The following is a 14,432-nucleotide window of genomic DNA, read 5'->3' as shown; positions in this document are numbered from 1 at the left end:
TTGGATAAAAATTTTAATTCATAAATCTCCCTGTGTAATTTCATATGTAAAAAACAATTTAGTAAATTTTTTTTTAATTTTGCCAGTTGGCGAGGCTGAAAATGAGTAAGTCTGCCGAGTTGTAAATCAAAACACTAAATTTTTTTTTTTTTTAAATTAATAGAACTTTATTATAGTTGTATTTTTAGATTAAAATAACTTTATGAGAATAAAGTCAAAATAATATAGGTATACAGTTATATTTGGAAAATAGTCTGAATATTACGAGAATTAGCTTATGGAAAAAGTTGAAATATGTGAATAAAGTTGTAATAATATGAGCATAAAGTTATATTTCAGGAGTAAAATCATAAAATTACCAGAATTCAGAATATTACAAGAATAAACTCATACTAGAAGAATAAAGTTGCAGTAATGTGAATAAAGTTGTAATATGAAAATAAGGTCAGAATGTTAAGAGAAAAGTCAAAATAATACAAAAATAAAGTAATGAATATAAAATAATATTTTGAAAATAGTCATATTACAGAATTAAGTCAGAATATTATGACAATAAGTTGTAATATTCTGACTTTATTCTTTATTTTGGCCTAATGCTCCGTTGTACAAAGCTGTAAGAAATTAAAGGGAAGAATCATTTTTATACATGTTTTATTTGTATTTTTTACAGTTTGGGTCTTTTTCTGGGGATGATGTTACAACATAAATGATAAACAGTGAGGGTAACAGAAGAAAGAACATCCAGTAAAAAAAAGGACAAAGAAATGTTGGTGATATTCCCCCTTCTGCGGCGCGACGGAGACACCTGCTCAGGTGAGGATGTCGTGAGCCTGCTGCTCCACCAGAACCGTCATGTTCTTAACGTCGCCGCACCACGAGTCCAAACGGTCCTTCATGCCTTTAATCTGAAGCAGAAACCGGCGGTTTATGGGTTATTTTATGTTTAAATCAGGAGGAGAATTGAGGTTCTGAAATCGAGCTCCAACCTGCTGCAGGTCCAGAACTCTGGGCTGCACCCAGGTCATCTGGACCTTCTGGTCCACCTCGTCGATGTTCCCTTTGATCAGGCCCACAGACAGCGCCTTCATCACCAGCAGCTCCACCTGCAGGAGCAACAGAAATGTCAGCCACCCAGCAGGTCAGCGGTAGCTAAGCTGCAGGAACCCAGCTAGCTAACCTCGTTGACAGGGATCTTTGCGCTCTGAGCGATTTCTGTGAAGGTGAGCTGCCGGTGATTCGCAGGACGAGTGAACGTCATCTGGAAAAACAAAAACACCCATTATGACGAAATATCCCAGCAAAACCGTTCACATGCCCACACCAGACTGAACAAAAAAATGAGCAGAAGCTAATGCTAACCCCGAAACACAAAAATTAGCAAATGCAAACACTAAACATAAACAATTAGTGAAAGCTAAACAAAAAAAAAAATAGCAAAGTCATGAAATGGGTAACAGTTTATGGCAGCCACTGGTTTAAAAGGCTCAAAAACGGCGGCCATCTTGAAAAATGGCCATCATCCTGAAATTCAAGTGAACTGCATCTGACTTGAGGGGTTAGGATGCTAATTTATATACTTTATAGACACACTTTAAAGACCTTTACAGTCATAGTCTGATCTGATCAAACAGGAAGTGAAAAAAACCAACCCACCTCCATCACACAGAGCAGCTGGATCTTCTGCATCAGTTTAGGTTCATGAGCTGCGAGGTCGGGCTGTGGGCGGTAAGAGAGAAATATATTGATGCAAAATTGATCAGCTATAAGTGAAGAAAAATCTATTGGCTGCTTTTCAGGTTTAAAAGACATAAATTACACTTTATTTCTCTTGGAAATGAAGAATTGAGTCACTAAAGGAGTTTTTTTGTCTATATGTCCAGAATGTGCTTTGATTTACATTTTTAAATTAAGGGAAACATACTTTGATGCAAATTTGGAGGTTTCAGTGTGGAATCAGTGTAATCGTTAACATAAAGTCATAGTTTTTAAATAAAGAGCGTTTGGCTGGCGCTCCACCTGCTGCCCCCATGCAGACTTGAAGCCCTGGAACTTCTCCACGTTCCCGGCATTGAAGGCGTATAACGTGTCAATGAGCCACTGCTTGTCTGTGTTCCTCAGGGACTCCAGCACCGGATGCATCAGCTGTAGAGGAAACAGCAGGACAGTCAGAGTCCCGCCTGTGGAGCCGAACAATATCGGTTTTCAGAGGAGACCCCACCAGCTCTCCGAAGTTGTAAACTCCCTCGCCCAGGAGTCCGGCCAGGCCCAGGGTGAACGCTCTCTCCTGCTTCTCTGTTTCTGTGGACGGGAAGTGAGTCAGAGACGTTTTTCTCAGCTTCAGCTGCTGTTGCCATGGTTACCGTTTCTCACCTGGAAGGTCTTTGATGTCCACGCAGCCCAGGTAGCGCAGCGCGTCCTTGTAGTAGGCGGCGTGGTTCCCAATGATGCGGTAATACTTGCTGGAGAGGTCGTAGAACCGTCCGTGGACCGACGTGACGCCGGGTAAGTTATTCAGCATTTCCTCCACCTCCTCGATGATTTTCTGGAGGCGGAGAACGAAGAGATGGAAGGATCAGCAAACACAGACCATCTTCCTCATCCCTTCCATTCACTTCTCAGTTAGTTTTTATTCATTATTGGTCTTTAATTTTATTCATTTTTTTTCCTTTTATTTTGTTTAATTTTATATTTTCCTTTCACCTTTCTTTTTCCTATTAGGTTTTTACCTTTTACTTTTATCCTTTTATTAATTTTTCCATTTCTTCCCCTTCATTCTCTCATTTTTTCCATTTTCTATTTGTCTTAGTTTTGTTTTTTCCTTTAATTTGCTGTTTATGTCTTTTTATTCATTTTTTCCTTTTATCTCTTTCTGTTTTTATTATTTTCTCACAATTTTTTCTCTCATTTAATTTTTTCTTTTATTTATTTTTTGCAGTTTTTTCTTGTATCCATTTACACACATTTTTCCTTTGATATATATTTTTTATGTTTTTTTTCCTTTTAGCCATTTTTATATTTTTCTTAAAAAAACAACGGTCTCATTTTATTCATTTTCAACATTTTTTCTTTTTCATCTTAATTTACTCCCCCCAACTTTTCCCGTTTAATATTTTTCTTCTTTCAGAGGATCAGAGGATTAATCTGCACATCCACTCCAAAGCCAGTACCAATGCTGTGCCCAAACAAAACAAAAGCAGTAAAAATGACCCAATTTCAACTACTTCATTATAAAACCCTAGAAGAAATTATAAGTCAATTAAGCTCCAGTTCCTGCTGTCTGGATGTCCTACCCACACATTTCTTTAAGAAAGTCCTGCCTGTCGTTGCTAATGATCTGCTCCATATAGTAAACACATCGTTGTCTTCAGGTGTTTTCCCCCAGACTTTGAAAACAGCAGTTATCAAACCACTGATAAAAAAGAACAATCTAGACAAATCACTACTGCAGAATTACAGGCCGATCTCCAACTTCCCATTCATCAGCAAAGTTATTGAAAAAGCAGTTTTTAAACAATTAAATAACTTCTTAACAATAATGAATCGCTTTGACTCCTTCCAGTCTGGTTTTCGTGCTCACCACAGCACGGAGACGGCCCTTGTAAAAGTGTTCAATGACATCCATATAAACACAGACTGTGGGAGAACCACAGTGCTGGTTCTGTTGGACCTCAGTGCAGCTTTCGACACTGTTGACCATGACATTTTACTGAATCGACTGGAGAGTTGGGTCGGACTCTCTGGTCCAGTGCTCAACTGGTTTGAATCTTACATAAAGAACAGGAATTTCTTTGTTTCAATCGGAAACTTCTCATCAGAGAGGTCAAAGGTCACATGTGGGGTACCCCAAGGCTCAATCCTAGGACCCCTTCTTTTCAATATCTATATGCTCCCGCTGGCTCAGGTTATAGCAGGAAATAGGATTAGCTACCATAACTATGCGGATGATACACAGCTCTACATCACGATGTCACCAGGTGACTCTGAACCCATCCAATCACTGAACAGATGCTTAGATCAGATAAATGTGTGGATGGGCCAAAACTTTCTCCAGCTGAACAGAAACAAAACTGAAGTTATTATCTTTGGACCGAAAGAAGAGCGAACTAGAATCAATGCTCAGCTTCAGTTATTACAACTGAAAACCAGGGATCAGGCCCGAAACCTGGGAGTAGTGATGGACTCTGACCTGAACCTTCAGAGCCACATAAAGACAGTCACAAAGTCGGCCTTCTATCACCTGAAGAACATCTCCAGGATTAGAGGACTAATGTCTCAGCAGGATCTAGAGAAACTCATCCATGCGTTTATCTTTAGCCGTATTGATTACTGCAACAGCATCTTCACAGGTCTGACTAATAAATCAATCAAACAGCTGCAGCTGATCCAGAACGCTGCTGCTCGCGTTCTCACTAGAACCAGGAAGATAGAGCACATAACACCAGTTCTAAAGTCCCTACACTGGCTCCCTGTAGCTCAAAGAATAGACTTTAAAATACTGTTGTTAGTTTATAAATCACTGAACGGTTTAGCACCACAATACATTAAAGATCTGTTATTGCTGTACCAACCATCTAGACCCCTCAGATCTTCTGGTTCTGGTCTGCTCTGCATCCCCAGAACCAGAACCAAACGAGGAGAAGCAGCATTCAGTTTCTATGCACCACGGATTTGGAACAAACTTCCAGAAAACTGTAAAACAGCTGAAACACTGGGTGCCTTTAAATCTCAACTTAAAACCCACCTGTTTACAGTTGCTTATGGCAATTGATGCCTTCTATGTATTTGCGAGTGACTGGGAGTCATTGCGCGTATATAAAACCCTGTAAATTCTAGACTAACAGGTAACCAATTAATGCACAAAATCCGCGTAGGACAGCGAAAGTCCTAGCGCAAAATTTTCGCGAAACAGGCGGACGGAGCCTGGTGCTGCAAGGCTGGAGGCCTTGTCCTGTTAGGCTGTGATTTTATCTTTTCTTTTTATCTTTTTATTACTTTCTTTTTCTTTCTCACTGTTTAACCCTGTAAATTCTAGACTAACAGGTAACCAATTAATGTACAAAATCCGCGTAGGACAGCGAAAGTCCTAGCGCAAAATTTTCGCGAAACAGGCGGACGGAGCCTGGTGCTGCAAGGCTGGAGGCCTTGTCCTGTTAGGCTGTGATTTTATCTTTTCTTTTTATCTTTTTATTACTTTCTTTTTCTTTCTCATTGTTTAAAATTATGTAAAGCACTTTGAAATGCCTTGCTGCTGAAATGTGCTATACAAATAAAATTTGATTGATTGATTGATTGATTCTTTCCTTTTGTTTATCATTTTCTGTTTTTTTTCTCTATTTTACATTTTCTCATCTTTCACTCATTTGTTCACGATTTTCTCTTACTTTTTTATAGATTAATTTTGCATTTCTCATGTTTTTTTCCCCTCCTCCCACCCTCTGTCTCTCTCTCTCTTATTTTTTACTCTTGTTCTTATTTTTCCCCATCACATTTCATTTGTTCAATTTTAGGATGACTGATCTGTTGAACTGATGGGTTAAAAATGGCTGACACTGATGCTAATGCTAACATATTGTGTTTTTCTAGTTTTAGCAAAGGTTTAAGTTTCTATTTTATTGTGACGTTTCTGACTGAACTGATCTCTTGATGAGCTGTGACCCATTTTAATCTGATCTACATTAACGAATCAGCTCAGTTTTCAGAATCGCGCCTCGGAGCGTTTTAAATCTGGCTCACCTTGGTGGCAGGAAGGTCGCTGATCTCCAGCTTCAGGCTGCCGATGGACGTCTTGCAGAGAATCACAGCTTCTTCGCTGCTTTTCACCTGGATCGTACGAACACACGGCTGGAGCGATCAATAACACTGACTGGTAAAATTAACAGGAAAAAAATAATCAGAGGTTTAACTGACCTTCTCTTTGGTCTTCTCCAGAAAAGTAATGGCATCTTTAGGATCTGGAAACCAGAAGAAAACATCTCAATGAACGCAAAAAGAAGTGAGAATAAAACATTTGAAGAAAATCCGTCCTCTGGTTCTCACCTGGCATCTGCCTGGCGACATAAAGGATGATTTCTACCAGAGACAGGGGGTTGATTCTGTGTTCGAAGTCACTGATGAAGTTTTCATACAGCTACAACAAAAATAATTTAGATTAAAACCTCAGTTTGTGGTTCCTGCAGTAGTTTGAGGAACAGACTCTGTATGCCTCAGTGAGAGTCGGGATTTACCTGTATGAGGCCGTCTCCCGTTTTGAAGAAAGGATCTTTGACAAAGTCTGTCAGCTTCAACGTCAACTGATGCCACAATCTGCAAAAAGTAAAAACAAAATCACCAATAAAACCCAGAGAAATGCACAAACCTGTTGCAGATCAGCGGCAGAGACTGTAAATATGACTGTAACTCTATTTATTGCTTTTAAATACCAAAACTTTCTACCCTCAAATCTCAACTTCACTTTACAAATTTGCAATTACAATCATATGAAACTGTTTACATTTACATTAAGGGTTTGCATAGAAAAAGGTTATAATCGTCTCTATATCAAGAATTCATATATATATATATATATATATATATATATATATATATATATATATATATATATATATATATATATATATATATAATCATTTTAAAATGTAATTATGCAAATAAAAACTTAAAGCATGAATTATATTTTTTAAAAGAAAAAAAATAAGTAAAAAAAAACCCAGCATGTTTAAAAATAATGTTTTAAAAAAATTACAATAATAAAAAGGAGGGTCTTAGTAAATTGATTGTAATCATTGATATATAAAAAATATATAGATATAAAAATACGGAAAAAGAATTCTAATTGTCTTTTTTTTAAGTAAGGAAGTAAAAATTTAATAATCATGAAATAAATTAAAAAGAAAATTTTGGCAGTTAAAAAAATAATCAGTCTGCTTTAACCCAGAAGTAAACTCACTGTTTAATACTGCAATAATTTAAACGAGTGTGCACAAATGCGGTGAATGTCCTTTCAAATGACCAAACGGGTTTGAATGCATAAAATACTGCATCCAAACACGTCTTTGCAATTTCTGGTCAATAAATAGTGGCTGCTATGGATCACAACACAGCATCACAATAATACATTTTGGACGATAAATTATGTAATAAATTAATGTGATAAAAAAAATAATTATGCTCTCCAGGATCAATAACTTTGAATTTCCAAAGAATGTTTAAAACTCAGACTGGAAGACCTTTTAAATAAATAAATGACCTAAAACATAAAAATGAACTATGAAGTCTCTAAACACAATTGTCTGTCAGCAAGTAGTACATATTTCACATACTGAACTTAAATAAAACCTACTCATTATGATGTAGTCCGATTACGTGTTTACATAAACCATTAGAATAAGCTTTTAGTATTGTTTTTAGTTAGCTATCGTTAGCTCAATGACTCAGCGTGCCGTTTAGAATCAATGGGGAAGCTAACGGAAGCTAAGCTAAGAGCTAACTTTTTACCTTTTGTTGTAGAAATCCTCCAAAGCGTGCCACTCCGCCGCCATCTCTGGCGTGGAGCTGCTGCTCTGTTGTTGTTTGAGGTACCCGCTGACATCTTTCATGGTAGAAACAAAATAAAGACTTTTTTCAGGCAGAAAGCTGGTGAGTGTTGTTAAACTATCCGCTAACGTTATGTAGATTGCTGTGCTCACAGTCTGCGTCTGCGCAGCTGCAAGTCGCAAAGGTGTGTGGGAAATAAGATTTAGGGTCCTATCAGCCGTTCGTTCATCAAAAATAAGTGTATAACCTAGCTGGTTCAACGTTATTACGATCTACAGAAACATGATAAGTAACCACATGTTTGCTTTATGTGTGTTAAACCACGGATAAATCTAAACCTGACACAAGACACCACTGACGTACCCAAACAAACTTAATTGGGTCTTGTTGAACCTGCTAATTCCGAGTTACCATGAACGTAGCATTCAAGAAAGGACAGCAGCAAATATTTTAGCAGGAAAACTGACAACTTCCCTCACGTTGACGTGATTTTAAGAGTTGTTAGGTGGTGTCGGTCTTCATAAACCAACAGAACCGGATCCGAACCGATCCTGCGGGATGGCTGGCTTGTCTTTAACTGTCAGACTGTGTTGTTTGGACCGCAGGTTGAGTTCAGTAGCAGCCAGGACGATCCGTACAAAAGGTTAGTGGACTGACAGCTAAACTCTTCCACCCACCAGAACTGGTAATAATAATAATAATAATAATAATAATAATAATAATGCATGACATTGCGCTGTTTTTCTTTGCAGGTCCCAGTAGGTTGAGTCCAATTGAAAGTTCAGTATGTTTGTTCAGGTACTTCTCCTGCTGAGGTGACATATGTTTTTATAAATAAACCAGGATTTGAGTAAAATACTCAAAAATTGTACTCAAGTAATAGTAGAACTACTTCAACATATTTTTACTGAAGTTAAAGTCAAATTAAATTACTCAAGAGTAAAATGATACTGAGAAACTGGTAAAATCATTAATCATTTAATATTTAAAAATCCCATCATCACACTTACCAATATATAAAGATATTTGGAAATCTTGGTATTTTAAAGGCCAAAATAATAATTCATTTTACAAAATAACATCAGATAAAAGAAACATTTTCCATCTTTTTTTTAATATATATATATAAAACTTATGAAAATTTTCCAAAAACTGCAGGTGTGTTTCAATATTTGGTGAATTTTTGATTCAGACAAGATTGTTGTTCATTCAGTGAAGTTACTCACAGTCATAGAGTATCCAGAAATTTTACTCAAGTAAGAGTAAAGCAATAAAGTTACTCAAGTTAAAGTATAATTTGCAGCGTAGTTATAAAAAAACTCATAAAAGTACATTTTATGAGTTTTAAATTAAGTTACTACCCAACTTTGAATTTAAGATGAACAGTATTATATACCTGAGCTACATGTTTCCTTCTGTTTCCTGGGCTGGAAAACAGTTTAAATCAGTTACAAAAACTTTTTTTCAGCTGAAGGTATTAATGATTTGACTTAAACGTGACATTCAGATGTAATAAGAATGAAATAACTCTGCTTGGTCTTTGTTTCTTGTTTTTTAGTGAAGTTTTTGCTGATACAAATGTTCAGTTCTTCTCAGACAGGAGTCGTTTCTCCAGAGGATAATAATAAGAGGACTGTTTGGTGGTGGAGGTGAATCCGTTCAGCCACAGACTCTGCAGGATGTCGCCGAAAACATCCGAGAGCGGCGCTGCAAAAGGGTGGTGGTGATGGCCGGAGCCGGGATCAGCACTCCGAGCGGCATCCCAGATTTCAGGTGCAAATACCCGCCTCTGATTAGTAGACAGGAGCTAATCCTGAAATAAAATTCCAATTTTAATCTCAGCTTCTTTGCCAGCTGTTGAATGTGGGAAGTAAAAGACAAAGAATCATCAATTAAAAATCCTAAGTATTCATACAGTGACACTTTTTCAATTTTCAGATCTTCAGTTGTAGCAATGACTGGAAAATCCTTACTTTCAAATCTCCAATTGGAAAACAGCATCATCTTTGATTTATTTGTACTTAAAGGAGCATTCACACCAGCCCTGTTTAGTCTGCTTTAATCCAATTTCAGTTTGTTTGCCTAGAAAGTTTGAAATCGGACCAAAAAAGTGAACTCTGGTCCGCCTACAAACCTCGGTCTGGGTTCGGTTGAAATGAACTCTGGTGTGGTTTGAGTGCATATGTGAACGCCAACTGGACCAGATACTGCTACAAAAGCAGGGAGTGGATTACAGTGCAAGGCATTCTGGGTAAATACAACCAAAACAAACATGTTAGTCTGGCACTAGCAGAAGAAATGACAAAAGAGAAATCCTCCAACTGCTAAAATCTGACACCTCCATTTTTGTTTACATTTGGTGAAGAACAAAGTTGCTCTCAGTGTCTCCAGAGGTTTTTGTGTCGTTTCCTTCAGTGGTTTTTGGTGCAGTGCCCCCACAGGCGAGGAAGGGAACAGGTTTTCCAATTAGTTTGGTTCGTTTGACTCAGTCCAGCATGAAAGTGAACCACAGCAGCTGAAAATGTAGCAAATGTTGCAAATTTGGTTCCCAATCAAACCGAATGTACTGGACTATCAGGTGGTAAGACACCCTAAAACAAGCTTAAGTTGATAAAGATTTGACTGTAAATGAATAAAAGCAACCAGCACCCCTTGCGACCTCACTAGGGATGTGCGTGTAAGATAATGCCTGAATGGATGGATGCTTAAAAGCACTGTTAGTGACAGACCAGAACAATATAAAACATCAGCATAAACACAAAATTTTGCATGAGTCACATTTAAATTAAGACTATTTACATATATAATAAACAAAAATGTCCCATGTTTGTTTTCTGGACCTGCAGGTCTCCAGGCAGCGGCCTGTATGACAACCTGCAGCAGTACGACCTGCCGTACGCTGAGGCCATCTTCGAGATCGGATTCTTCCATCGAAACCCAAATCCCTTCTTCGCCCTGGCCAAAGAGCTGTACCCGGGTAACTACCAGCCCAACCTGACGCACTACTTTGTCCGTCTGCTTCACCAGAAGGGCCAGCTGCTGCGGATGTACACGCAGAACATCGACGGGCTGGAGAGACGTAGGTATTTCCAAACCTCCCTGCAGTCCGGATGGGTGTTGTTGTGTTTTAATGTTTGCTCTCCGCTGTGTGTGGATCAAGTTGCAGGAGTTCCTCCGGAGATGCTGGTGGAGGCGCACGGCACGTTTGCAACGGCCACCTGCACCTCCTGCCTGCGGAAATATGATGGCGAGGAGCTCAGAGTGAGCTATAAAGTCTTCACTTCACTTTATGAATTTAATTGATTTGACTTAGATGAAAGTGAATATTATTGGAAATACACCACATTTAGCAAAATCCAAATTTTGCCGAGTTGGAATTAAATTAGCAAAATGCTAAAAACCTGCTAATACATACTTCTCATGTGACGCTACACTTCTGGGAACCTTGTAGCTGGCAGCCATCTTGGTAGGTATGAACCAGCCTGTCATGTTTTCAGCCAGAGGTGATGAGCGGGGCCGTCCCTCGGTGTCCCACCTGTAAGGGCGTGGTGAAGCCTGACATCGTGTTTTTTGGGGAGGAACTTCCTCTGAGTTTCTTCAAGTACCTGACGGATTTCCCGCTGGCCGACCTGCTGATCGTCATGGGAACGTCGCTGGAGGTAAGCGTCATAGCAACCAAACATGCTGACACTTTGTTTTCTTCGGTCCACATCTTTTAAGAGACATTTGTGAAGTGGTGGTTTGTAAAATGAATTAGCCTGACAGTAATGATCCAGTTTCATGGTTTCTTGCTCATATTTAGTGACCCTTCCCTCTGTAGAAACTCTTAGGGTGCGTTCACACTGCAGCCTGAAGTGACTCAATTCCGATTTTTTTGACGTAATGCGACCTGTATCCGATCTTTTCATGGCAGTGTGAACAGCACAGGTCGGATTCTTTTTCGAATCTGACCCATATCCGATACGTATCCAATTCAAATGCGACCTAACGTCCAGGTCGCCTTCATCCAAACTGAACGTCACTGTTTCTCAACAAATCTCACTATCCTGCGTCCTGATACGCGCAAGTGGGAAGAAAAACAACAACCATGACGGACTATATGAGGATTAAGTTGTTAATTTGCTGCTCTGGCCGGATAACAACTTCAAATATGTAAGCTAAGCTACACCGTTAGCCTCCATGTTTACTTCCGCAAACACTGAGCACTTCTTCTTTTTATGGCAGTTGGCAGAACACTGAGAACGCTGACGCTATGGCGCCCTCTACTGCGCATGCGGGACACTTTCAGGTCATTTGCCCGTTCACACTGCAGAACGCATACAGGTCGCATTTACTGGCAGTGTGAACGGCCCCGGCAAAAAAATCGGAATTGCCAAAAAATCGGAATTGAGTCACTTCAGGCTGCAGTGTGAACGCACCCTTAGAGATCAATAATATTTAAGTCCTAATGAACATTTACACTGGAACTGTAAGACATTTAAAATATCCAAAATAAATCAACAAAACAACAGAAACAACAAATAAAATGAATTAGGAAGTCTCTGCAAACAAAATTGTCCTTAAAAAAAAAGGGTTAATTGAGACCAAAGCGTTGAACTGAAGACTTTAGTCATCCAGTTTTTGGTTGAAAGAGAGGAAAGAGAAAAACAATAAATCATGAAAATGGATTGAGCTTGGTTTAATTTATCATGCTGTACATTGTTTTAGCACATTAAAAGATAATGATAAAAACTTAATTCTGAAGGTGTGGTGGGTTTTATTTTAAGCCGTTTCAAAAATCTCCCGCACCGTTACCCAGCAACCCCAGCCACGTTACCTAGCAACCGAAGCTTGTCTGCAGGACGTTTGGGCGGCCGGTTTTAGTGCTGAAGAGCCCCGTTTTCTGTCCTGCAGGTGGAGCCGTTTGCCAGCCTGGCCGGGGCCGTGCGCAGCTCCGTGCCCCGCCTCCTCATCAACCGGGACCTGGTGGGGCCTTTCGCGTGGGGGCGGCGGCCTCATGACGTCACGCAGCTGGGTGACGTGGTCACCGGCGTGAAGGAACTGGTCGACGCTCTGGGCTGGACTCAGGAGCTGGACGCTCTAATGGCGGCCGGAAGTCAGGAAGTTTGATGATTTTTATGGGTTTTTAGATTTGTTAATATTTGTTGATTCTTCTTCTGACTTTTGCTCTGATTTTCAGAGCAGAAGAAACTTTTGCTCTCAGTTTTATGAGAAATCAAAGTCTGTGACGTACGACGGTGTATGAGGACCATTGTGGATAATAAGAGGAAGAGTAAATTTCCCCCAAAAAACTAAAACATTTTCAGGTTAATTTCAGAAATTTTCTAGAAAACACAGGAAAATTTCTGAATTTTAAAAGTCAAAATTTTTGCTTGAAAAAAATCAGAAATTTTTAGATTAATCTTACACATCTTTGAGGAAAAAAGGGAAAGTTCCAGAGTTTTAAATCACAAATTTACTCAAAAAGAAAAAACTGATTTTTTTAGAGTAATTTTAGAAGTTTTCTAGAAAAAGAACATAGAAATTTCTGAGTTTAAAAGCTGAACATTTTTGATTTTCGATAATTTTCTAAGTTTGAAAAGTTGAACATTTTCCACTTATGAAATTTCTGAGTTTTTGGCTGAAATTAACTCATTTTTTCTGTCTGCAGTAGCACTAGTATGCTGTTGTGGTAACAGCTGCTGTGTTTCTATTTTACTCCCATCACTGTTTTATTTAATAACACCTGATCAAATAAAGTTTTAAGTCTTGAATATGTGCAGATTTTTAACTCATTTTAACTTTTAGTTACATCTGAAATTTGTATTTCTATTTGATGTTTCTTTCTCCTGGTTTCTTTAAAAAAGCAACTTTCAGCTCCTGTAACTGAATATTTGTTTGTGATTAGAAAATTGAAATCAAAACGTTCCGGCTCCTTCATCACGGAGAATGTTTGTATTTTTAAACATTTTGTTATTTATTAAGTCAGATGCTTACATTTTTAACCTACTATTGGTTATTGTTTTGCAATATACGATGGTATTCAATTTAAACTTCATTGGCTAAATCTGCCAATATCGCTGAATAAAACTGTGACGCTATTAAAATTAATTATTTTATCAATATTTTTAATGTATCTATTTATTTATAATTTTCTTCTGCTTATGTTTCTAAATTTAATTCTGTATTTTCCTTTTTTTATTAATTTAATTTTGGCCTTCAGAAATTTTATTTGCAGTTTTATTCAAACATATTTCCATTTGGAATACCAAGAGTATCGAAGTAAATACTTAGTTTTAGATTTTATATGGTAATTTCTTTATTAAATAAGTGCATCCATAATTCTTTAACTGTCAATAAAAAGTATTTAATTGTATATTAAAATTTAAATGATTTCAATATTTGCACCATGACACGATTAATCTTTAAAGTAAAAGATAAATATAGCATCTATCTACCTGGCCTTTGAAGAAGCAAATAAGTAGCAACACGTCTCAGAAATTGGTGCACATATATTAAAAAAAAAGACATTCTGAAGAAATTCGACTAATTTATCAGTTTTTTGTTTTTATAATCGAATAAAACTCATTAAAAATTATTAAATCAGAACTTTATTGTGAATTAATTTCCCTTTAAATGGAAATCAAACAGGAAAGTTTAGAGCGGCCAGCAGAGGGAGCCAGAGTGCAGCTGAAATGGCCAACATGGAGCCATGTTGTCCGGAACACAGCGGAGCGTAAGCCAGGGGTCCCCAAAGTGGGTCCTGGAGGGCCGCCATCCTGCCTGTAACAACAGTAACAACCTTTTCAGCACGACAATGTTCTTCTTAGGCCTCTGATGAGCCATCATTTTATCCAGGTGTGTTAAAGAACTAAAACATGCAGGATGCCAGCCCTCCAGGATCCACTTTGGGGACCCCT

General features: G+C 38.2%; 2 protein-coding genes across 3 annotated transcripts; one reads left to right on the top strand and one right to left on the bottom strand.

Moving 5' to 3' along the window:
* Nucleotides 1-634: 634 nt before the first annotated feature.
* On the bottom strand, nucleotides 635-7,715 carry psmd13 (proteasome 26S subunit, non-ATPase 13). Its single transcript, XM_014975494.2, has 12 exons — nucleotides 7,495-7,715; nucleotides 6,225-6,303; nucleotides 6,037-6,127; nucleotides 5,908-5,951; nucleotides 5,734-5,820; nucleotides 2,371-2,542; nucleotides 2,219-2,298; nucleotides 2,017-2,142; nucleotides 1,654-1,716; nucleotides 1,178-1,258; nucleotides 987-1,103; nucleotides 635-905 (listed from the first exon to the last, which is right to left on the bottom strand). Exons 1-12 carry the CDS (start codon nucleotides 7,593-7,595, stop codon nucleotides 810-812), a joined length of 1,137 nt encoding a protein of 378 aa, XP_014830980.1. The 5' UTR covers nucleotides 7,596-7,715; the 3' UTR covers nucleotides 635-809.
* Nucleotides 7,716-7,756: 41 nt separating this feature from the next.
* On the top strand, nucleotides 7,757-13,637 carry sirt3 (sirtuin 3). 2 transcript variants are annotated; one of them, XM_088004503.1, is made up of 7 exons: nucleotides 7,757-8,176; nucleotides 8,286-8,331; nucleotides 9,130-9,306; nucleotides 10,380-10,612; nucleotides 10,694-10,794; nucleotides 11,031-11,192; nucleotides 12,427-13,637. In XM_088004503.1, exons 1-7 carry the CDS (start codon nucleotides 8,092-8,094, stop codon nucleotides 12,640-12,642), a joined length of 1,020 nt encoding a protein of 339 aa, XP_087860629.1. In that variant the 5' UTR covers nucleotides 7,757-8,091; the 3' UTR covers nucleotides 12,643-13,637. The 2 variants fall into 2 exon arrangements, with proteins under 2 accessions (XP_087860629.1, XP_087860630.1); XM_088004504.1 differs by having other exon boundaries at nucleotides 8,286-8,348.
* Nucleotides 13,638-14,432: the final 795 nt, after the last annotated feature.

The sequence above is a fragment of the Poecilia mexicana genome, unplaced genomic scaffold (genome assembly GCF_051168715.1).
Source record: "Poecilia mexicana isolate PSO_F unplaced genomic scaffold, ASM5116871v1 scaffold_3, whole genome shotgun sequence".
NCBI lineage: Eukaryota > Metazoa > Chordata > Actinopteri > Cyprinodontiformes > Poeciliidae > Poecilia > Poecilia mexicana.
The sequence above is the reverse complement of the archived record's forward strand: the minus strand, read 5'-3'. Positions and strand labels throughout refer to the sequence as shown.